This window comes from Macrobrachium rosenbergii, chromosome 23 (genome assembly GCF_040412425.1).
Source record: "Macrobrachium rosenbergii isolate ZJJX-2024 chromosome 23, ASM4041242v1, whole genome shotgun sequence".
Lineage (NCBI taxonomy): Eukaryota > Metazoa > Arthropoda > Malacostraca > Decapoda > Palaemonidae > Macrobrachium > Macrobrachium rosenbergii.
In genome coordinates, this window is record NC_089763.1 from 34,365,278 (window position 1) to 34,390,277 (window position 25,000).

General features: G+C 37.8%; 1 protein-coding gene and 1 long non-coding RNA gene across 2 annotated transcripts in view; one reads left to right on the top strand and one right to left on the bottom strand.

The window, feature by feature from the left end:
• The window catches only part of LOC136851473 (uncharacterized), a 544,852-nt gene that overhangs the window by 118,066 nt on the left and 401,786 nt on the right, over positions 1 to 25,000 (top strand). The window lies entirely within an intron of this gene.
• Positions 2,934 to 25,000, bottom strand: part of LOC136851468 (paired box protein Pax-7-like) — a 116,766-nt gene continuing 94,699 nt past the window's right edge. Inside the window, exons 5-9 of the mRNA XM_067125571.1 lie at positions 7,253 to 7,476; positions 5,654 to 5,819; positions 4,567 to 4,742; positions 3,534 to 3,797; positions 2,934 to 3,073 (exon numbers count right to left, since the gene is read on the bottom strand). Coding sequence (XP_066981672.1) covers positions 3,555 to 3,797; positions 4,567 to 4,742; positions 5,654 to 5,819; positions 7,253 to 7,476 — 809 coding nt within the window. The 3' untranslated portion in view covers positions 2,934 to 3,073; positions 3,534 to 3,554. The remainder of the gene's footprint in view (positions 3,074 to 3,533; positions 3,798 to 4,566; positions 4,743 to 5,653; positions 5,820 to 7,252; positions 7,477 to 25,000) is intronic.

Sequence of the window (25,000 nt, forward strand, 5' to 3'; positions counted from 1 at the left end):
TGGGAGGCACTCGGTGTCAGGTTTCTTGGTGGACGGACATTGAAGACACGACAGAGAATGTTCCTGAATATTTTAGGTAACTTATTTAGTTAGGTAACTTATGCCACTAAATCGAGCCAATCCTGAGGAGTCAGTTTGGGTCACGTTGGGTCGCGCACAGACATTTTCGAGGTCAGGGGGAGCCTTGCACAGGTCACAGCTAGGTCATTGTAGTTTCATTCATGTTTTTTCTCAGGGTATTTAGATTCACCGTACCTTTCTTTTCTTTAGTCTTTTTCTTACTTTGTCATTTTTTTCTGACACAGGACGAGCTGGTGCCATTGCAAACAGCAACTGTATGATGGCTCTGAAAAGAAGAGGTTGGAATATTGATTAATGTCAAGTTAGAACACTGTATAAAAGTTTTTCAGGTCTCTGTAAACATTTTATTTCTTGCCAGCAGTTATAATTAATTTTGCGAAGAGTCTGTCATTAAAAAAAAGCACGGGATTCGTGAAGTGAGTCTGCCGTTTAAAAATAGTACAGAATGAATGAAAAAAGTATAAGAAAATAAGAGAAATATGTTAGCCAATAATCTTCACATTGCATGACAAAACACACCACGAGGGAAAATAATTAACAAGAATTATTGCAAGTGTAAATGATTAATAAGAATTATTGCCAGCAATTATTCCATACTTTCATACGTAGACACTCACCTTCTTTATCTTTCCTCATTTGAATTCATTTCTCCTTCATTCTGCTTTGGGATTCTGTTGATTCTTTCGCAAATCCTCTTTTGAGAATCACGTGGGAGGAACTGTAAATCGTTCATTTTTTTTTTTTTTTTTGCTTAGGATCAATGTTTTTTTTTTTTATCTTGTCATATACTTCAAAGTTGAGCCTTCTCGTCATATTTTTTGTTTATAAAGCCCTCACAATATAATTTTTATTCTCTGTGCTTTTAGTATATGACAATCATCATACATCGATTATCATCATACGAATTACTGCTATAATCGTTTTCTGTACTGTGCAACAATTTAACAAAGTAAATTCCCTATGCTTAGATACTAACCATTTACTGTATTTAGTTTTCAAGTAAGAAACAGACCCAAATCCTTTTTCCCATATCCTAATTTGATACATCCATTCCTGGATGCGTATCCTACTGTTGAGAAGGACACAGACTGGAGATCCTATCCCCTTTTCCTAAAGAAATTCCTACTGTCTAGAGATCCTATCCCCTTTCTTATAAAATTCCTACAGAACAGACCTGATAACCTTTCCCTCCTTCAAAAACTAATTCCATCCTTCTTATGTATATAAATATCCTACCAAGGATTGGGATACAACTTGGTATCCTACCCTGAAACGCATCGGATCCAACGAGAGCGAGTCACGGCCACTTGACTCAGCCCCTTGATATCCTTCTAGCCCGAGCTTCTCCTTCTGGGAATCATGACTGGGTGCAGGATAATGCTCTCAAAGGATATTAACCTCTGGCCCAGTCAGATCATCAAGGTTTATTTCCTACCAAGGGAATCTTCGTATCTTGTCTTCTTTCTTTTCCAAGACTTATAGGCTTAATGAGGGCGTTTGGTTGCCCGTCCCATCGGCCTCTGTATTAAAGAAATCCTTCCGTTGAACGAATAGAATCCCGTTTCAAAGGCTTACGTGATTCGTTTCACTTTTCATTTTTATTATTCGTTCTGTTTCGTCTCGTATCGTCTTGTTTGGTACGGTGATGGTTTTGTGGTTACAGATGGTTGCTAAATTTGGTATGTAAGAGAGAGAGAGAGAGAGAGAGAGAGAGAGAGAGAGAGAGAGAGAGAGAGAGAGAGAGAGAGAGAGGTACTATATACCTCTTTTAATGGATCATGCGTTGTTAGGTCACATATGCAATTTTTGAGCCATATTGCTGCAACTTCAAAATAGAAAACAAATGATATGAAGAAGCAAAGATGATTATGCAAAGTAACTCACTGATGAATATGTTATTTTTTGATTATTCATCATATAAATAGACAAGATCTACAGACATTCAGCCGACATAGTACTGAAGAAGATCTACAGACATTCAGCCCACATAGTACTGAAGAAACTATAAGTATAAATAAAAAGGATGAAGATTTATATAGCTGTTTTTAGAGGGCAACTTACACGTGACGTCATCAGTACCACCTGCTGTTAAACCAAGCTAGCCTTGAGTAAGCACAGGCTCTTGCTCCATAAACTACCCGTTAGGACTTTTACTTCAGTAATTCAACTTGACGAAAATCTCGTGACCTTTCATATGAACACAACTGACCTCTGACCTAAGCAGTCGAAAATCTCGTGACCTTTCATATGAACAACCTTTCATATGAACACAACTGACCTCTGACCTAAGCTGTTACCTCCGCCTGAGCTGAACTAACCTTGGTTGAGCCAAAATTATTGTAGAATCTGACCTGACCACGGGTTAGGCTAAGACCCCTGTTTTTGACCTAAGGACACGCATGAATTCAGTAGCTTTCATGAGCTTTGTGGCTTCTAACGAGGCTTTCAGTAAAAAAAAAAGAATTATTTATTGCCCAGTTATCACGTGAGAGTAAATTACAGTTTCCCTATGATTATCCTATAAACTATTCCGATAACCACGCTGAGTAGGCCTAATAGGCCTAGTTCTGTTATCTTCGTATTCATCTTTGGACGAGCTTGAGTTATCACTACATATGTCACTTCAAGTTGGACCTACATACATATATATATCAACTTGAGTTATGCATATATATACCAGCTTGAGTTAGGCCTACGCATGCGAATTCCAGTAAGACTTACCTATTACTAAAACGCAAGTTAGGCCTATATAAATTAACTTGATCTAGGTTTTTATATATCATTTTCAGTTAAGGTTACCTATGTAAAGTGAAGTCAGGCCTCCTGTTATATAAACTTGAGTTAGGCCTACATACATTAACTTAAAAGCTATAATGAGATTAAAAAATGGTTTAATAATGATAATAGCCAGTCTAGAATTTTTTTTTTTTTCAGAATGGCTCATTTTCTTAGGCCTATCTCTTTCTTTCTTCTAGTTTGTGATCCTGCGTACCTGTGGATTGAAGGAAAGAATGCATCAGTGATGATGAAGAGTAGAGAATAATTTAATTACTTATATACTTATTTCTTTATTATTTATTTTACCCCGTAGGGGGATAGTGCCGTCAGTGCATCTCATGCTTTGCACTGTAGGCATTACTTAAGGTTCTTTGCAACGTGCCTTCGGCCCCTAGCCGCAACCCCTTTCGTTCCTTTTACTGTACCTCCTTTCACATTATCTTTCTTCCCTCTTACTTTCCACCTTCTCCTAACAATTAATGCATATATAGTGCAACTGCTTTGAGGTTTTCCTCCTGTTACGCCTTTCAGACCTTTTACTGTCAGTTTCCGTTTCAGCGCTGAATGACATTGAATGACCTCATAGGGTCCCAGTGCTTGTCCTTTGGCCAAAATTCTATATCAGTTCAGTTCGATTCTGTTATTTATTTCAAGTGCAAACGATCAACACTTACTCTCAAAAATTCCACCCACGCTCAGTACCATGAGTAGACAGGAGCCGGGAAATGCTGCGCAGGCGTGCGTGGGTGGTGAGCCAACCCGTGCGTGAAAGACGAGGGCGTGAGGGTGGCTGCCCCCGTGGGTGGGGAGCTTCCCGCCCCGCCCATGGCCCCTCGCAGCTGGTTGGATGCCCAAGAGCCCGGGGCGGCTGAGGTCAGGGGGGAGGTCACGGCGGAGGCGGCGCCGTTCGTCTGGTTGCTGCACATTCCGCCTGAGGTCTGGTCATGTTGGGGGTGGGAATGATAATCATTAAGATTTTGTATGTGTATATATGTGTATATGTATATTTATATTGTATCTGTATAATTTCTATATTTATACATATAAATATACATATAAAATCTTTCCTCTTTCTCCAGGAGTCATTGGGGTTCCTTGGCAGTTTTTTCTATATTATATACATATAGGCTACACATATAATATATATCCATAAAATATATAAAAAAATTATATATATATATATATATATATATATATATATATATATATATATATATATATATATATATATATATACAGTGTATACATATACACACACACACACACACACACACACACACATATATATATATATATATATATATATATATATATATATATATATATATATATATATATATATATATATATATATGCTATATATATATAAATATATATAAATAAATGGTTTAAAGAGGAATCACTGACAAGGAAGCCCAATGACCCCTCAAGAAAGAGAGAGAGAAAAAAAGCTTAAAGACTCACTGTGGATGACCAAAAGCAGAGAAAAAACACCAGATACTTAAAAAAAACAGACTCAGTTTGAGTGACCAAAAACAGAGAAAACATGCCAGATGCTTAAAAAAACATAAAAGACTCAATTTGAGTGGCAAAAAAAAAAAAAACACACACCACCATCTGGATTAAGCATCTCACTGTGAACAGAAAACTCACCTTTGAAACCCGCCCCCCCCCAAAAAAAAAAAAACCACCAGACAGAAAACTCACCTGCGAAGATATGAAGGCCGAATTGGTGCAGGAGGAGAGCGCCGCTGACATCGAAGGGTACGACGAAGCAGCTGCTGCGGCCGCCACAGCGGACATGTTGGCTGCCCTCGCTTCGGAGGCCACGAGGGAACCCTGATGCAAAGCCCCTGAGCCTCCTTGGTAGAGACTAGCTGTGTCTGAAGGAGAAGGGGAGGCGTGGTGTTAGTTGTGCGAAGAATGCGGTCTTTACTGTAATAGTGTATAATATATATCCTAATGCCTATGACTTTGGAATTTACAGATTCCTTAATTTACACTTCGATGTTGATCGGTTCGTCAGGCTACTGGTTGCTAAAGTTTCCCTGCCTTCGAAAAGGTACCAGTTTCCAGAGTCCCCAGTTCCACAAGCTATTGGTTCCTAAAGTGCCTGGTTCATGAAATCCCTGTTTTTGAAAAGGTACCAGTTTTCAGATCCCACGGTTTCTTTAGCTGTTGGTTTCATAAAGTTCTCAGATCATGAAATCCCTGGCTAGAAAAGGCACCAGTTTCCAGAGCCACTGGTTCTTCGGGTTATTGCTTCCCAAAGTCCCCAGTTCATGAAATCCCTATTTTAGAAAAGGTACCACTTTCCAGAGTCACAGGTTCCTCAAGCTATTGGCTCCTTAATCCCCTAGTTTAAGAAATCCTTATAAATAAGGTACCAATTTCCAGAGCCTTCCGTTCCTTAAGCTGTTGGTTCTTAAAGTTCCCAATCCGTAAAGTCCCTGTCTTAGAAGTACCAGTTTCCTGAGTCACAGGTTCCTCCAGTTATTGGTTCCCAAAGTCCCCAGTTTATGAAATCCCTGTCTTAGCAAAGGTACCAGTTTCCGCTCACTAGTTCTCCTAGCTGTTGGTTCCAAAAGTTCGCAATTCATTAAATCCTTGTCATAGAAAAGCCACCACTTTCCAGAGTCACTGGTTCTTCAACCTACTGGTTCCTATAGTCCCCGGTTTATGAAATCTGCCATAGAAAAGGTACCAGTTTCCAGTCACGGGTTCCTCTAGCTGTTGGTTCCCAAAGTCCCCTGGCTTAGAGAAGGTACCAGTTTCCTAAGCCACCGGTTCCTACCTTGCGTCTGAGCGGAGAAGGTACCGCTCGGATCGGAGAATCCCTGGAACATGTACGAAGAAGGCGCCGAAGGGTAAGACATCGGAAGGCCCATGGCGTTGAAATTGCTCATGCTGCCGGAGGCCATCTGCTTCCTGAGTCGCGCCCGTCGGTTACTGAACCAAACCTGCGGGAGAACAGAGAAGGGCACACTGTCATAGACCCTTTACCATGTAACCAGTTATCTCAAATCTTAATTTTGCCGTACCCTCCTCATGAAAGCCTTCTGTAATCTTTGGCTACAGTTCCCTCGTTTGAAGGAATTTTATTTATTTATTTATTCATTTATTTATTTACTTCATTCTTTAACCGTCTTTCCATTTCTCTCGCCGCCTATGAGGCTTCTGTTCTGTATAAGTTCATTTAGGCAAGTTTATGGCACTTTGGAAAGTTCAGTTAGAATGTATGCGTACAACTACAACAATAATAAGAGTAATATATATACATATATATATACACACAACCTATTGTGTATATATATATATGTATATATATAAATGTGTATGTATGTAGAAAAAGAGGTAAGAACATTTCTTTAGGTGAAAGGATAGATCAGAATGTTATGAGATGGTTTGGACTTGTTGAAAGAATGTAGTCTATTGGTTGGTGAAAGTGTTGGATTGATGGGATGGAAGAAGTCCTGGAAAGGAAGGTTTTTAATATTAAGGAAGCAAGCGAGAGCGTGCAGGATAGATGTAAATGGTGGAATGTATGAAATGGGTTCGACAAGCTGATGGAGAGAGAGAGAGAGAGAGAGAGAGAGAGAGAGAGAGAGAGAGAGAGAGAGAGAGAGAGAGGACGTTGTACATAGCACTAAAATTAATAAGGTCACAATACACGTGAGCTAGCGTTTGGGAATGGCCACCTTTCGAAAAGCCTTTCATTCATTGAAATAATTAAATAAAAAAAAATAAATACGACAGACATATATTAAAGAATATTAAATCATTCACATTTTTACTTTCCCGTTTCCTGCCGTTGATTTGTAGAGCAAATTGCTAGAGTTTTCCCTGAGCATTGAGTTCTCACAAGTCAGAGAAAACTTGATGCTTTGTAGAATTAAAATCATCTTATTATTCATTTTCTTTCATTTTATTCAGCGTCCCTTTCGCACTTGGTCGTACTGCTCTCTTTCATTTACACTTTAACTACTCCTTTGGGTCTCCATCCACCTAGCTGTCCAACTTCGCTGACTATGCGTTGTGCAATTTTACTAACTATTAATGAAAAATTCTTCAGAGTCACCTAGTATATTATAATCCTTCAAACTGGCCCAGTGCTATGGTAAAACTACTTCCAAATAACAGTACTAACAATTCCAGGTTATATGAACACCCAGTACCCTGTAGAGCTGATATAAAATATAATTGAATAACTAATAACCTTTGCGTATAACTAATAACCTATTAAGATAGCTAATAACCTTTTCAAATAAATAATAACCTTTGCAAGTCACTGATAACCTTTTCAAATAACTAACAGCCTTTGCAAAATCTCTGACACTCGCAACCAGTCATGACTTCACTCTCACTGCCGTCCTCAGACCACTCACTAGCTCACCTGTATCCTGGCCTCAGTAAGCTTAGTTCTCTGCGCCAATTCTTCTCTCGTGTATATGTCGGGATACTGGGTCCTCTCGAAGGCCTTCTCGAGCTCGTCGAGTTGGTGGGCGGTGAAGGTGGTCCTCGAGCGCCTCTGCTTCCTCTTCAGCATCATCTGAGGGTCGTCGTCGTCGTCAGATGCGTCCTCCACGTCGGAGCCTGAGCTGGTCTGTTTCACTGCGGCTGGGGGAAGAAGAAGAATGGAAGAGGCGGTTAGGGTTTGGCGTCTTGTTTACAAATGGGGCGCCGTTGCAAAGGGAATGAAATGTTTCTCCGAGGCAAGGCCCCTAGGATTAATCTGGCGCTTGTTTTTGTTTTTCTTCGATTGTAGTATACCTAAACGAGGTTGAGGTACCATGGTTTACAGTCCTCTCTCTCTCTCTCTCTCTCTCTCTCTCTCTCTCTCTCTCTCTCTCTCTCTCTCTCTATCATTTAGAAAATTGTGTAAGTAATGCTATTTCCCAGGAGGCAAAGAAAATAATGAATCAGAGTTATAGCAAAATTATTAAGAACATCAACTAGCAATTGTTGAGAGAGAGAGAGAGAGAGAGAAAGAGAGAGAGAGAGAGAGAGAGAGAGAGAGAGAGAGCATACCTCTCTCTATCTCCTAACTATTTGTCTATTCATCTATCTGTCCATGTCGTTTGTTTCCATCAAGCCATAATCTCTCTCTCTCTCTCTCTCTCTCTCTCTCTCTCTCTCTCTCTCTCTGGGCTGAAGGTAGAGGTATCATGGTTTGCTATCGAGTTGATCACATCTCTCTCTCTCTCTCTCTCTCTCTCTCTACCTAATGAAGGTAGAGGTATCCTGATATCATGTTGTTTGCTATCGAGAGGTATCCTGCATGCTATCAGTTCTCTCATCTCTCTCTCTCTCTCTCTCTCTCTCTCTCTCTCTCTCTCTCTCTCTCTCTCTCTCTCTCTCTCTCTCTGAAACGCCGCCAGCTGCAAGGTGAGAAGGAGGAGAGATAGAGAGACCTGCAACAGGAGATTTTAATTTAATGTCTACTTCGCTGGTCGTTTCTACCTTTTCAATTGCCGTTTTTGACACCACCAAATGGAACCCTTCCTTTTTCCTTTTTTTTTTTTTTTATCTGTCCACTTTGTTTTTTGCCGTCCCGATGGGGTGCTTCTGTCCGTCAGACCAGACGCCTTTGATAGCATCTGTGAAGCCGCCCCTTTCTCTCTCTCTCTCTCTCTCTCTCTCTCTCTCTCTCTCTCTCTCTCTCTCTCTCTTGCAGTGTCATGTGTAGGGGACGACGTGACGTCTCGGCCTGGCATTCATTTGTAATGATTTTATATGATTTTTTATTATTTATTATTATTATTATTATTATTATTATTATTATTATTATTGTGTAATAAAATCCACAGTTATATAGTAAATATATTACTATTTTACACAGTAATATATTTACTATATAATTGTGGATTTTATTACACATTGTTTTTCACGAAATTGTGAATGTCTTAAGGGTTATTTTATTATTATTATTTATTATTATTATTATTATTATTATTATTATTATTATTATTATTATTTTGTATAATAAAATCCACAATTATATTGTAAACTACATTACCATGTATACGACAAAGGATTTTTATTAAACAAAATGTTTTCCACCAGATTTTGAATTTCTTCTTCTTCCTCTTCGTCTTCTTCTTCTTCTTCTTCTTCTTCTTCTTCTTCTTCTTCTTCTTCTTCTTCTTCTTCTTCTTATTATTATTATTATTATTATTATTATTATTATTATTATTATTATTATTATTATTATTATTATTATTATTATTATTATTATTAGCAGCAGCAGCAGCAGCAGCAGCAGTAAGAGTATTGGTATTACAAGGCTGCAAATTGTCCTTTTGAACGGAATAATCGTGAAGAAATATTAGAAAAATTTTTTTTTTATGGCCATCAAAATCTAACTGGGTGGTCCTCTGCTCATTACCTGCGATTTTGTGAAGTTTTATTTCTTTTCATAGATGGAGAGGATACGTATTAATGAAGCATATGACAGTACATATACACACATACACACACATATATATATACATAAATATACATATAATATATATATACATAATTCTGACTCACATCGGGGTCGAACCTCGGTCTCAGAAATTTTTTCTGTGAAACACGTGCTCATATGTTGATTAGTTCCACACACACACACACACACACACACACACACACACACACACACACACACACACACACACACACACACACACACACACGTACTATATAGAAAACCCAGCACCCAACTTCCATCAGATAAACATATCCCCAAAGAAGAAGGACCTTTCGATGAAGGATTTCACGGGTGAAATCCTTCGCCGGAATAAGCTCAAGGACAGTCCTACCGCGTCCTATCACGGGGGAAGGAAATGACACCACAGTCGCGTTTACTTTACCGCGCGCGTAATGCAGGCAATCATTGCTTTCGTCAATTGCCTGAATTGCAAACCTCTTCAGGTGTTTACAAGACCGATCGAGGGATACCGGTGAGTGTCTCAGGACGTCGGGAAAACGGAAGGGAAGAATGTACGTACACACACACACACACACACACACACACACACACACACACACACACACACACACACACACACACACATCATCTCCTCCCCCTTCAAGATGATGATAATGAAGGGAGGTGGAAGAGAGAGAGAGAGAGAGAGAGAGAGAGAGAGAGAGAGAGAGAGAGAGAGAGAGGCAGGCAGGCCCGCGAGCGCAACACATTAAGTTTGTCAGTCACCAGCTCGCAAAGGAGGTGATTTCACACCAACACCGACAATTGGTGGACGTCGAAGACGGTAATCGAGGTTGATTATCCATTCGGATATCGAACTATTTGGGCACGGAGGGAAAAAAAAAAGGGTAGGAATAAAAAAGCGAGAGACGGGGAAACATGGATGGACAGATGGCGGGATGGTAGTGAGTTCGCGGTGGCAAATGACAGATTGCAGATTATGTTAATTGCATTGAAATTTCGGGGTTGTGTTAGGATGAATTACATATGCGCGGAGTAATAATCGCCTCTTATTGTGGTTATCGCGTAGAGGTTTTATGCTAATTCTACTGGCTTCTTGGCCTTACTGTAGAGTATTGTCACTTTGGCACAGGATAATAAAGTCCATTACAAGTTTCAGTCATGTTTTGTCAGTGTTTTACAAGGCAGAGTTATTAACACATCCCTCAACCTCCCTCGGTCTTCCTCAACCTTCCGCTGTTACCTGGTCCTTTGGTATGAGGGGCAAATTGCCTTCCTGCCCGGACACAGGAAGAGTAAGTGCCCATGAGAGGTTGAGTAAACGTCACGCCCCTTGGATATAGTAGTTGCCAAGTGCTTCCATTTCATGCCCCCCCTTTTTTTTTTTTATAGGAACATATGGCAACTGGACCATGCCGGTAGGCGTGGCTTGCTTCTCTGCTTAGAATGAAAACGTGATAGGGAGGATGAACTTTCTATGAACCCATAGAATTTGCTACTTGTACATGCATTTATTTATCTGTCTGTCGTTTTGTCTCTGTCTAGTTTCTGTTCTTAGTATGCTACCTTTTGCAGACCAGTTATAAGAGAGTTTCCTTTGCAATTATGTCGTATGTATCGTGTTTTTTTTTTCTTTTGAGAAGGTGGTAAATATTAACAGCTGATATCACTGGAGCAAGTCGTGAATTGCAAAAGCTTGGGTTGCTCCTCAACCACCAGAGGTTACAGTTCAAATACATCACCCAACCAAAAGCGAGATGGAAGATTTAATGATATTGACTGTGGATATTTACTGCCAGAGAAGATTTAATGATACTGACTGTGGATATTTACTGTCTGCTCCGTGAGAACAGACTCTGGTCATGGCCTTGTAGGCTTGTTTCATGTGTAAGATATTAGTTGCAATACCGGTGTTAAATCACCTTGGTTTTGCTACTGAACAGAACTCGCTACTTATTAACAGTAAAGATGAACAGATGAGCAACTACTTAATCATTTGGATGAGTTTCAGATATTGACGTTACTTTAGAGATAAGCTCATAAATAGAAAAAGATTTGGCTGCTGTATTGTTTAAATTATTTCATGGTAGTTTTGAAAAGTAATACTGGTAAACAGTGGAAAAGATCTAGGGTTTCATTCACCGGATATGACAGATAAGAGAGAGAGAGAGAGAGAGAGAGAGAGAGAGAGAGAGAGAGAGAGAGAGAGAGAGAGAGAGAGAGAGAACACCTAGGAGGGGTATGCAATTCAGGACAGTTTTGTTGCGGCTTTCAATCTAAAAGAAAATGTCAGGTAATTAAATGAGAGAAATTTGAATTATACACACTACCACAAGCTTTACAGGAACAGTGAGGAACATATTCGAGGTCACAAGGAACTGTAAAAACAATTGTGCTTCTAGACACCATCTTGAAAGAGCTCATATAGAAAATATTGAGATGAATTTAAATCATTATTTGGTCTTGAACAGATAACCAAGAATGAGAGAGAGAGAGAGAGAGAGAGAGAGAGAGAGAGAGAGAGAGAGAGAGAGAGAGAGAGAGAGAGAGAGATTTTTTTCTTATTCCCAAACCAAACTGTTGAAGAACGTCAGGCCGGTGGGAAATAAGTTGGCAAAAGAAAAAAAAATTAGGTTGAAAATCCCTGAAGATCACAAGAGTGTCTTTTGACGAAAAACCATTGTTCCTCGATCCAGCATTTTTGGTAGGAAAGCCCGTGGTGGGCCACTTTCCTGCATATTGGGCGATTGATAAATGAACGTGTACCCCAAAAAAAAAAAAAGTAAAAACCCTTCGTCGACTCTTATAAAAGTCTGTGTGTGTATGTGGTGTGAATCAGCCTTTACGATCGCAAAAGGCATATGTATTTTTCTCGAGGTCGGTCGTGAAAACAAACAAACATTGGCCTCAACTTGAAGAAGGCCACCACCATCTCATTACAGCTCCAGAAGCGAGACACTCAAAGTCAAAGTCAGCTCAAAGGAACGATAAAGGAAAAAACACGGGACGGGAGAGAGAAAAAAAAAAAACTTTCTTGCACAACCTTCGAGAACAAAGAGCCCGGGTACCATGTAAAGACAATGGAAGACTGGCTGGAGCGTGACGCGAGTTCGCGCTCTATAGTGTTGGAACCCCACGCAACGTGAGGCTTTGTGAGCCCGGTAAAGACTCGTTAATTGGATCTTTCTTTATCGTTGCCAAACAACTCCCTCGACGCGGTGTAATTAAAAAAAAAAAAAAAAGACTTGGGCTGTTTGATTAAAGTTTTCAAAGGCTTAAATACGACTGAAGAGAGGCTTATGAGAGGTTCCTGTGCGTGCAAGTTTGCACACTCCAGTTATCTCATTTGTCAGTGCGCTTTTTGAGGAGGTTCGAGACCCCATGGGGCTCTTCGAAATCGCGCCTCGAGAGGGTTTGTTTTGTGGTCGGGGTTCGAACAGGAAATGAAGCAGCTTTGTTTGTTGTCCGCGCTTTATAGCTGAAGTTGGGTCGTGTTCCAGCCTCGCCTAGCGTTTGGGAATCCACCAAAAATTCTTATATTTTTCAGCCAGCGATGAGATGAGAATACGACTCGGCTCTTAAAAAAGGTCCCTGGGCCTCAGAGAATCATTGAATGAATTAATAATAATATCAGGCTAATAAAACAGAGTATACTTATTTGTTTTATTAAGTGATATTAGTGTTAATGTACTCCTCTGAAAGACTGCTCTGAGGCGTGAGAGTCCGTGCTGGCATAAGGCCAGCTTAATAACAGCAACAGCTACACTAGCGGTTTACAATCATAGATATATGCTTACTCACTGTAAGCTAAGAAAATATGCTGAGTATGATGAAAATGCTGAGTATGCCTGAGAAGAAGTTTGTGAAGTAAAGGAAGCAGGTTCAAAATAAATTGATTGAATGCATAAGAGGCCGACGGGACCGGCTACTTTGTGATAATTTTTTTTTTTTTTTACAATTCTCCACTCTTCCACTTTCTTCTCCCCATGGTGCACTGTAGACATTACTGAAGGGTGTTTGCAGCGTCCCTTCGTTCCTAGCTGCAATTTTTTTTTTTTTTTTTTTTTTTTTTAGACTTTTATTCTGCCATCATTCCCGTTTCCTCTCTACAGTCTTGCTGTCCAGCCTCTCCAACTGTGAGGGTTTCTCCCGGTTTTACCTTTAGATCCTTATAATGTATTTTGTTCCAACTCCCTCCTTTCACTGTCTTGAGCGCTGAATGGCCGAAAGTGCCCCAGTGTTTGGCTTGCCCCACTGTGGGGTAGTGCCGTCAATGCACCTCATGCGGTGCACTGTAGGCATTACTCAAGGTTCTTTGCAGCGTGCCTTCGGCCCCTAGCTGCAACCCCTTTCGTTCCTTTTACTGTACTTCCTTTCATATTCTCTTTCTTCCATCCTGCTTTTCACCCTCTCCTAACAATTGATTCATAGTGCAACTGCGCGGTTTTCCTCCTGTTACACCTTTCAGACCTACTACTGTCAATTTCCGTTTCAGCGCTGAATGACCTCATAGGTCCTAGCGCTTGGCATTTGGCCTAAATTCTATATTCAATTCAATTCAGTTCAATTCAAGACAGCCAGAGTTTCATAAGATCAAAGCTACTTTCCTCTGCTGATACTTTCACGATGTTTATACTTTTCACGCTAAACTTTGCGTCATATTCTTTTGACTTTTTTCATATTGCAACCTCCGTCATTTTTAAAAATATTAGTTACTGATTTTTACATTATGATTACCTCTTACTCTTTTATGCAATTTTTTTTTTCCAGCGGTTATGTTTTAGAATTGCGTATTTGCATGCACACAAATATTGGAAAGCACTGTCACAGTAAAATAGCGAATATTCACACGCACGCGCAAACACAAATAAGATAGATATACAGACAGATAGATAGATAGATAGATAGATAGATAGATAGATAGATAGATATGTGTGTGCAACTATAATTTCAGCACAGACTCTTGCCTCCTGTAGCAGCCCATAAGATACAGAAAGCGATTCAAATTCCTCATAGCCCAAAATATAAGCTTAATATTTCAATATCCCTGCCTGAACAATTTTTCTTTAACTAAAGTTACTCACCACACACGGACTGTCATGTATCCTCTCTCTCTCTCTCTCTCTCTCTCTCTCTCTCTCTCTCTCTCTCTCTCTCTCTCTCTCTCTCTCTCTTTCACAGTCATCCGTGCAACCAAAGCATGAACGGAAACTTGTCAGGGCGCCTTCCGTGCAAGGCGTGAAAATAACACCCTTACCAGTTTGATCCTAAAGACAAACACGAACCTGCGCAAATGATTATCCCCCTTAAGCGACAATATCAGAGGGTCGGATTTCGTCCGAGTTACGCGATGACGGCCAAAGGCTGTGATCCATATTGGGGCAATTTCCTGATATTTAAAACAAGGGATTTGGACGGAGGGAGAATAAGCGGATTGGACTCCCACCAGAAAATCAAAGATTGCCCTGGCAATTGACACAAGAAATGAAGTGCGTCTGAGAGAGAGAGAGAGAGAGAGAGAGAGAGAGTCAGTATTTCTGATATGGTTTCACCCTGGTCGGGTAAGAATTACCTCGTCGAGGCCGTTCCGTTTTGATTATGGCATTTTAACGGAATAATGAACACTCAAGCCTGTTATTTCTCTCTCTCTCTCTCACTCTCTCTCTCTACACACACACACACACACACACACACACACACACACACACACACACATATATATATATATATATATATATATATATATATATATATATATATATATATATATATATATATATCGCGTGAGAGAGAGAGAGAGAGAGAGAGAGAGAGAGAGAGAGAGAGAGAGAGAATTGAGATTTAATGTCGAATTAGAAGCATTACATTAGCAAACTCTCAGCAAGCCATCATTAAAGGGATAATTACTTCCCTACCAACTCTCCTCCACCCCTTCTCCCCATCCCGACCCCTCTACCCGTCCCCTACCCCTACCCCCTTCCCTCGAAAGCAAGGACCTCAGAAAAAAAAAAAAAAACAGGACCTCAGAAAAAAAAAAACACGGGAGAGACCAAGTCGTGTGTGTGTCTGTGCCGTGTAACTTTTTCTCATTATTTCGCCAGTCTAGCCAATCGATCTCCCATTACCGTCACGGCGCAAGTGGGCCGATCAAATCCATACAAATGACACGCCAGGCCTTCCAGGGGGTACTCATTTCGACACTTCGTCCGTGTACTTACCTATCTGGCCGGGGATTTAATATCTTTAATGTCTAATTTGTCCCCCGACGAGCCGGAGTGATTGAGTCGGGGCTGGTGTGAACGGGTTTGCTGTACGGCGTCCGGTAATGGGGAGTGAAATGCAGGTGTCGTGAAAGTCGCGAAATCGTTATGTAAAGTCAGGTGATTTTATTTTTCCCGTGATTTCTTTCGCTTTATTTATTTCCTGTGATTCGCTCGGCTTTATAGATTCTGGTCTTGTAAAGTCGTGAAATCTCTATGTAAAGTCAGGTTATTTATTTTTCTGTGATTTCTTTCGCTTTATTTATTTCCTGTGTTTCCCTTGGCTTTATAATTTCAGGTCTTGTAAAAGTCATGAAATCGGTTTGTAAAGTCTGTTTGTTTATATCGTTTTTGTATTTTATTTCGGGTTATTTATTTCCTGTGATTCTCTTGGCTTCATAGATTCAGGTCTTGTAAAGTCGTGAAATCGTTACGGAAAGTCAGGTTATTTATGTTTTCTGTGATTTCTTTCGCTTTATTATTTATTAATGTTCTGTAATGCACCTCGCTTTATAAATATAGATCTTGTAAAGTCGCAAAATCGTTTTATAAAGTCAGGTTATCTTTTTTGTTTCTCTGATTTATTTCGCTGTATATATTCATTGTCTGTGATTCCCTTCTTTTTATTTATATATTTTCTGTGATTCTTTTGGCTTTAAAAATTTATTTTCTATGATTCCCTTGGCTTTATAAATTCAGGTCTTGTAAAACCATGAAATCGTTACATTAAGTCAGGTTATCAGTTGCTGTGATTTCTTTCGCTTTATATATATATATATATATATATATATATATATATATATATATATATATATATATATATATATATATATATATATATATATATTTATTTCCTTTATTTATATATATTTATATATTTCCCTTTATCTCTCTATTTTGTATAATTCCCTTTGCTTTACTTGTTTGTTTTCTATAATTCCCTCCGCTTTATTTATTTATTTATTTTCTATGACTCCTTTTCCCCTGTATAAATGCAATTATTGTAAAGTCATGAAATCGCCATAAAGTCAATTTATTTATTATGTTTCTTTGAGATCTTTCACTTAGTTTATTAATTTTGTATGGTTCCCTGTCAAGTCTTGTAAAGTCACGAAATCGCTATAAAGTCAAATTGTTCGTTTTCGGTGGTTCCTTTCACTTTATTAATTTTCCGTGATTCCTTTCGCCTTACATATGTCTTATATGTTTTTTTTGGGGTAAAGCTAATTGTGCACTTGCTTTGTTCCCTTATTATTAATGTAATTACATGTTCAAGTAGTAGACAATTATCTATTACATGTAATTATACGAACGTAATGTAACTGAATGTAATCCATATTTAAGGAAGGTGACGTTACTGCCCTTTTTATATTTATTTGCCGAGTAATTTCTTGATTATAGATTACAAGGCTTAACATTAGTTATTGCTTCCACATCGGAGACTATGTAATTCAACCGGTCTGTTTGTTTATCATTTCATCTATTGAACGGAGTGATTTAATACCTAATGAACGAATTTTGCTTAAAGAAAAAAAAATAGCCAAGCATTCACTGGGGGTAATCTTATAAATGATTAATGTTTAGTGAGTATCGAAAAAAATGAATAATTTTTAAAAATTTTCCTTTAGAAAAAAAAATGGCCCTAAAGAATATGACTTTTTTTTTTTACTTTGTTTAAAAAAAAAAAAAAAGCCCTTTAATCGATACTTAACAAAAAGTTTGTCATCTGGGGAGAATCACCCAATGAATGTTCCCCAAATTTGCTGAAAATCCGTTCATCCAGTCTTGAGGTATTGATCAATGAACGGATTGTGCTTAAAAAAAAAAAATAGCCAAGCATTCACGGGGAGTAATTCTTATAAATGATTAATGTTTAGTGAGTATCGAAAAAAAGAATAATATTTAAAAATTTTCCTTTAGAAAAAAAAAGGCCCTAAAGATTATGACACTTTTTTTTTGTTTACTAAAGAATATGACACTTTTTTTTTTGTTTACTAAAGAATATGACACTTTTTTTTTTTTTTACTTTGGTAAAAAAAAAAAGCCCTCTAATCGATACTTAACAAAAAGTTTATCATCTTGGGGAGAGTCACCCAATGAATGTTCCCCAAATTTGCTGAAAATCCGTTCATCCAGTCTTGAGGTATTTGATCAGAACACTGATAGACAGACAGACAGACAGACAGACAGACACGAGCGAAAGCTGTTGTATACTACTCATGGAAGTTGATGTTATTCTTATTATTATTACTTGAAAATAAAGGAACTCTATTTTTCCTTATAAAGTTCAAAACCCTGCAACGGTGAATAAGAAAGAAGGGCATTTAATTCAAAATAAAGTCGTATGATTTAGAAAATAAATCAGAAATAAAACAGTGACGTTAAAAAAGAAAATAATTACTGGAATACATATTGGAGAATAGATAATAAAAGTTGGGTAAATTATACGGAGAGAACAAATTTAGATGAATTAGGTAAATAATTATTAAGAATAAAGTTGAAACAATCAAATAAATTATTAATGATTCAAGTTCAGCATTATTATTGAGTAAATCAGTAATATAAAATATTGATAACTAATAATAATAGATTGGGTGAAATTCATAAATAAATAAGAAAAACTATATATTTAAATCACAAAAAAATTAAAAAAATACAAAACTAATTGATGAAATTTACAGATAAAAAGAAAATTTATCACAAAAAATAAGAAAAAATACAAAACTCATTTCATGAGATTTACAAATAAATAAGAAAGGAAATGTCAAAAAATAATAAATTAAAAATGCAAAACAAATTGATGAAATTTACAAATAAATGCAAAAAATGATGAATACAAAAAATTTACAAATAAATAAGAAAAAAAAGTATCACAAAAATAACAAAAAAATAGCAAATTGGATGAAATCTACAAATAAATAAGAATGGAAACTATGTCACAAAAAATAATAAATAAAAAATTACAAAACAAATTGGATAAAATTTACAAATAAATAAAAAGAAAAACTGCAAGTCACAAAAAAAAAAAATAAAAAAATTGGATGAAATTTACAAAATAGATAAGAATGGAAAGCTATGTCACAAAAATTAATAAATTAGAAATACAAAATAAATTGAATGAAATCTACAAATAAATAAAAAAGAAAAACAAAGTTACAAAAAATAATATGTTAAAAAATACAAAACAAATTGAATGAAATCTACAAAAAAAAAACTTCGTCACAAAAAAAAAAAAACTGGATGAAATTTACGAATAAATAAGATTGGAAAATTATAAGTTACTATAAATAATAAAAAAAATACAGAGCCACTCCACGCGACATCAGAATCGCAGCGACAACTGACGAATCGCGCGGCGTCGTGCATTAACGACGACAACGCGGTCGCTATAGTCGCCGCCTCTGGTCGCTGTTGCGTGAAACCGACCAGTTCCCTATGCTAACTTTAAGTGCACTGCAGCAGATGAGCGTGAAAATGGATTGAGCTACTCAGTGTCGTCATACAACTTGATTGACATGTGTGTGTGTGTGTGTGTGTGTTTATATATATATATATATATATATATATATATATATATATATATATATATATATATATATATATATATATATATATATATATATATATATATATAAAATATATATATATATATATAAAGACAAAATAGACTGCTAAGTAAAGGACTACCGTCCAAAGGCCTTGCAGCACTCGGTTGTTTCTCATTCCGTCCTGGATTTTGTCTTTATTTATATATTCATCACGTTCCATATTTTCGTGATTCAGTTATACATATATATGAAATATATATGTGTGTGTGTATATATATATATATATATATATATATATATATATATATATATATATATATATATATATATATATATATATATATATATATATTGTATTTTATACCTGGTGATGAACCATTTATCAATTATAATTTCCCTCCGGTATTATTGTTTCCGAGGTAGAGCGAATTGGATATTGAACATCTGTAGCCTAATGTTTTGTGTATATAAAATGTTACGTCGATGTGATAAACATTCGTAAATACGCACACACACACACACACACACACACACACATATATATATATATTTATATATATATATATATAAATATTATATATTATATATATATAAACAATCGTAAATATGTACAGTTATAGCATGAGTATTTGTCAATAAATTTTGATACTTTGTGTGACTTAACACTTGTGTTTGCTTTCTTTTCAAATTGGCATAAACCTGATTCCTTGGACCTAATGGAATTATAGCTTGCTTGTTTGCTTAACGAAACCTGTATATTCGTAATTGTATTTCTATAAACATATGTAAAAGTCTCTTGTGTGTTTGTTCGTTGGTGTCAAAGTGGAAGACACAAACATGTTCCCAGCGGTGTGTTTTTAAACATACGTACAGGTGCGTTTTTTTTTTGTTTTTTTGTTTTTTGGCTTGTTACATGGTTTGGGACAATTTGCATTTGCTGTTTTCGTCTTAATTTTGGCATAAACTTGATTGCTTTGAACATTGCTTTTGGGTAAGTCTCAGCCAATCTGACTCGTATATACAACAATAATATCAAAAAGAAATATTAAATGTTTTAAAAAGTTTCTGTCCAATCTCCTGCCAGTCAATAAAAAGTCTCACTCTAAAATTTTTTCAGTTTGAAGTGAGGGAGGTGAAAGTCTTCTTTGGCAAAATGCTTAATTTTCAGAAAGTTAGAGTGTCTATTTTACTTATGTTTCAAGCTAGTTGCAAAAAAAAAAAAATTTCAATGTCAGTAACTTATATAATTTTATTTCTCAGTGTCAGTAACTAATATAATTTTATTTCTATCTAGCTAACCTCACTTCTATCCATTGAAAAGATAAAAAAAAAAAAAAACAACACCTCAAAGACAGTCTTTTTGCTTCAAGAAAATGGCACCTAAAACTCAAAGCTCTTCTTGTTAGTAACATTAGTTTTTTTATAATTTTTATAATTTTTTACCTTTATAACCAAAATACTTAAATTATCAAGTCTTTTATTAAAGCATTTTTATCTCAAGGGAGTCTGTTAAGGCTCACAGTCCTCCTTGTTAGCAACATTATTTATTTTATATAATTGTTATCCTTATAACCTCACAGCTATTCATCCAAAAGACTTGAGATATAAAAATATTAAGTCTTATTATAACCTTTTTATTTCAAGAAAGTCTGGGAAAACTCAGAGTTCTCCCTGTCAAGACCAGTATAGAAAGTTAGCTAAAATCCGAATGAATCCCTGTTAGCTACTATTAGTTTTTAATATTTTTCTCAAGTCAGCCCCACTTTTACTCAAAAGTCTTAAAAAAAATAAAGACTTTATAATTGGAAAAATATTTTTGTTTTCAAGAAGGCCCTCCTTGTCAGAACATTAGATTTTCATAATTTTGATTAAGCTAATTTCACTGTTATTCACCCAAAAGACTTATAATAAAAAAAAAAAATGTCGTCACAATCTTTCGGTTTCAAGAATCAAGTCATGGGCTCAAAAAACTCTTAAAAAAAAAAAAAAAACAAGAAAACCACCATATTCATCCCTGTCAGGAGGCTTCAAGTCAGCATCGAATCAGCAGCATGGGCTCTGTATATCGTGAGTCTAATCTCACTCTTATTTTCTCAAAAAGACTTAAATTTTTTTAAAAACTCTATCACAGTCTCACCGTTTCAAGCAAGTCAGCAAAAAAAAAAAAAAAAAAAAAAAAAGAAAACCGCCATATTCATCCCTGTCAGGGGCTTCAAGTCAGCATCGAATCAGCAGCATGGTTTCTGTATATCGTGAGTCTAATCTCACTCTTATTTTCTCAAAAAGACTTAACTTTTTTTTTTTTAACTCTTATCATAACCTCTCGGTTTCAGGCAAGTCAGCAACAAAAAAAAAAAAAAAAAAGAAGAAAACCGCCATATTCATCCCTGTCAGGGGGCTTCAAGTCAGCATCGAATCAGCAGCATGGTCTCAGTATATCGTGAGCGACCAAAAGACACCGACGACTCCCTGTTTGCTTAGAGAATAATGCAAATCCTCCTCGCCTGTCTTATCAGACGTCATCCCAATGGATTTGTCTCCGTCCGTCATTTTGCTGCGAGTGACGGCTGACTCGGTTTCTGTCTGTTCTTTCTGTTTTCTTGAGTTTGGGGGAGGGGAAGGGGAAGGGGAAGGGGATGCTTTTGTTCTTTGGGCCTTCTAGGTGGCTTCTGTCTCTTAGTCTGTCCCATATTTTGTTTGGGGGGAGGTGAGGGGTGTCTTCATATTTTCGATCTTCTAGGTGTTCTCTCGTCTGCTGTCTGTTTATGTCTGTCTGTCTGTCTCTTTTGTTCTTCCAGAAATCAACTGCTGTCTCTCATGATTTATATTTGCCGGACGTCTCTCTCTCTCTCTCTCTCTCTCTCTCTCTCTCAGAAGTCATTTTATTTTTCTCTCTCTCTCTCTCTCTCTCTCTCTCTCTCTCTCTCTCTCTCCAGAAATGTCTCAGTTTCTGCCGTTTAATCTCTTTCTTTCACTCAGTGTTTATCTTTTCCAGAAATGTCTCGTTTTCTGTCTCTTTTCTCTCTCTCTCTCTCTCTCTCTCTCTCTCTCTCTCTCTCTCTCTCTCTCTCTCTCAGAAATCACATGTGCATCAGTGACTTTTCATTCGGGCGTCCGAAGCCCTCCCTGTCTTTGGGCGAAGCTCTAATCAGCGACCATTGACGTGGACACAATAATAGACTATGTTTAAAGACACCGTAAGACCCAGAATCCCATTGAAAAAGTCCGCAAGTCTCAGCTTTGAGGTCACCTCATCGTCATGCCGCGATGACGTGGAAATGACACGTCTATCGGAAAGACTTCAGTAAATCACCCTCCCGTAGGAGAGTTACACCGGATAATGACCTTTAGGATGCCGTGACGAAGGGATTAGAGTCCTTTGTCCCACAGCTCTTGGATGATATCCTTTTGGGGGAAGGGACTTCACGTTGCCCTTATATATACATGTTATCCTTTTTCCTTTCCTCCTCTTATTCGGGCTCCCTTGCCCACCCCTTTATCTTTCTCCTTCCCTACCCCCCTTTATTTTGCTCACCCCCTCTTTTAAGCCTGTCCCGTCCCCTCCTCTTATTGTTTATAAATCTGGTTCCATTTCTTTTGGGAAAACTGATTCCTCTTCCTTTCCATTTTTCTCTCCGTTTAATCTGTCCTCCCTTTCCCCCTTTATCTTCCCTTTACCCCTTTATCTTTCTCCTCTAACCCCCCCTTTATATGGCTCTCCATCTTTAGCCTGTCCCGCCCCCTCCTCTTATTATTTATGAATCTAGTTCCATTTGTTTTATGAATTCCTTATTCTTTCCCCTTTTTCTCTTCATTTATAGGTGCCTCCCTTCCCCCCCCCACCTTTATTTGAGTCACCCTCTTAAGCCTTTCCCGTCCCCTCCTCTTATTATATATAAAAATCTGATTCCTTTTGTTTTTGGAAAATCGATTCCTCTTCCTGATTCCTTAGCAAAATATTTTGATCGTCCGTCAATTTCCCTGTAAAGAAAACATGAATAAAAATATTCTATAAAAAGCTTAAAGACTTCCAAAATAATATGGTTTTATTCGTTTTATTCGTTTATTCGTCAGTCCATTATCCTTTAAACGAAACAATATTAACCCCGTAGGCATTACTGAAGGTTCTTTGCAGCGTGCTGGCTGCAACCCCGTTCGTTCCTTTTACTGTACTTCCTTTCATATTCTCTTTCTTCCATCTGACTTTCCACCCTCTCCTGACAGTTGATTCATAGCGGAACTGCGAGGTTTTCCTCCTGTTACACCTTTCAAAGTCTTACTGTCAATTTCCGTTTCAGCGCTGAATGACCTCATTGGTCCCAGTGCTTGGCCTTTGGCCTAAATTCTATATTCAATTCAACCAATTCTAAACAATATTGAAAATATTATATAAATATTTAAAAGAGTTCTGAAATAATTTGGTCCCATTTGTTTTGAGAAAATTAACACTCTTAATTCTCATGTCAAATAACTTCAATCACGTAAACAAAGCAGCATTATGAATATTCTATAAAATATTTAAAAGCTTTCTCAGATAGTATATAGTTCCATTTGTGCAGTATTAAAAATCACCTCTGAAATATTTAAAAAGAGTTCTGAAGTAATATTTTGAGAACCCAAATCCTCCCGAGAACCACATTAATAAGCGCAAATAGCCGCTTTTATCATCGCGGGTCGAACTCCGACCCCTATCGATCGAATTCCCAATCAGTGGAGGATCGCAACTCGCCTCCTGATTGGCCGAGGGGCTCCCGCTGGTACCTCTCTCGGCCAATAGGGGCTCGACGGCCGCCGCTATTAAAGTTGACACACCCTCCTTTCGTAATTAATTCTCACCCGTTAATATAATTCGGGAGAGCATTTAATTCTAGGCCAGACACGCTGCGATGAATGCTGTTGTACCGCGTGATTTTCGCCGAAGAGCAGCAGCGGCGGTGAAACAGCAGTGCTGTTACGTCGACGTAAATAAAATGAATTGGACGAAGTGGTATCTGTCAGTTGTCCCTTGCAAGATTATGTTGTATAGATGACGCTGTTGTTGTGTCGTCAGATTTACCCAGACGCTGTTGTTGTATCGTCAACATTAACCAGCCGCTGTTGTTGTATCGCCAAATTACCTAGATGCTGTTGTTGTATCGTCAAATTACCCAGATGGTGTTGTTGTATCGTCAAATTACCCAGACGCTGTTGTTGTATCGTCCACATTAACCAGCCGCTGTTGTTGTATCGTCACATTACATAGACGCTGTTGTTGTATCGTCAAAAATAACCAGCCGCTGTTGTTGTATCGTCAGAATTAACCAGACGCTGTTGTTATGTCGTCAAAATTACCCAGACGCTGTTGTTGTGTCGTCAAAATTAACCGGATGCTGTTGTTATGTCGTCAGAAAATAACCAGCGGCTGTTGTTGTACCATCGTTAGTATTAACCAGATGCGTTGTTGTTTCACTCTCATCCAAAGCGACCTCGAAAATATGTTGTTCTGTAGCTAGTTCGCCAGAAATGAAACAGAGTCGATGCTGTTTAACAGCTCGATCGAGTTAGAACTGTAAACGAACGCGCTGTTGTTTCGCCAATAAAACTGAGACGTTGTTGTTTCGCCAATAAAACTGAGACGCTGTTGTTTTGCCAATAAAACTGAGACGCTGTTGTTTCGCCAATAAAACTGAGACGCTGTTGTTTCGCCAATAAAACTGAGACGCTGTTGTTTTGCCGGTCAGTCAGTCGTCTGCGACACCAATTGAGAAACGGAAAATCTGTCCTTTCCTTTAAAAGTCGCTGTAGTAAATTTGCAACCCCGTAGGGTTCCATAGCCGTCAGTGCACCTCATGCGGTGCACTGTAGGCATAACTCAAGGTTCTTTGGAGCGTGCCTTCGGCCCCTGGGTGAAACCCCTTTCGTTC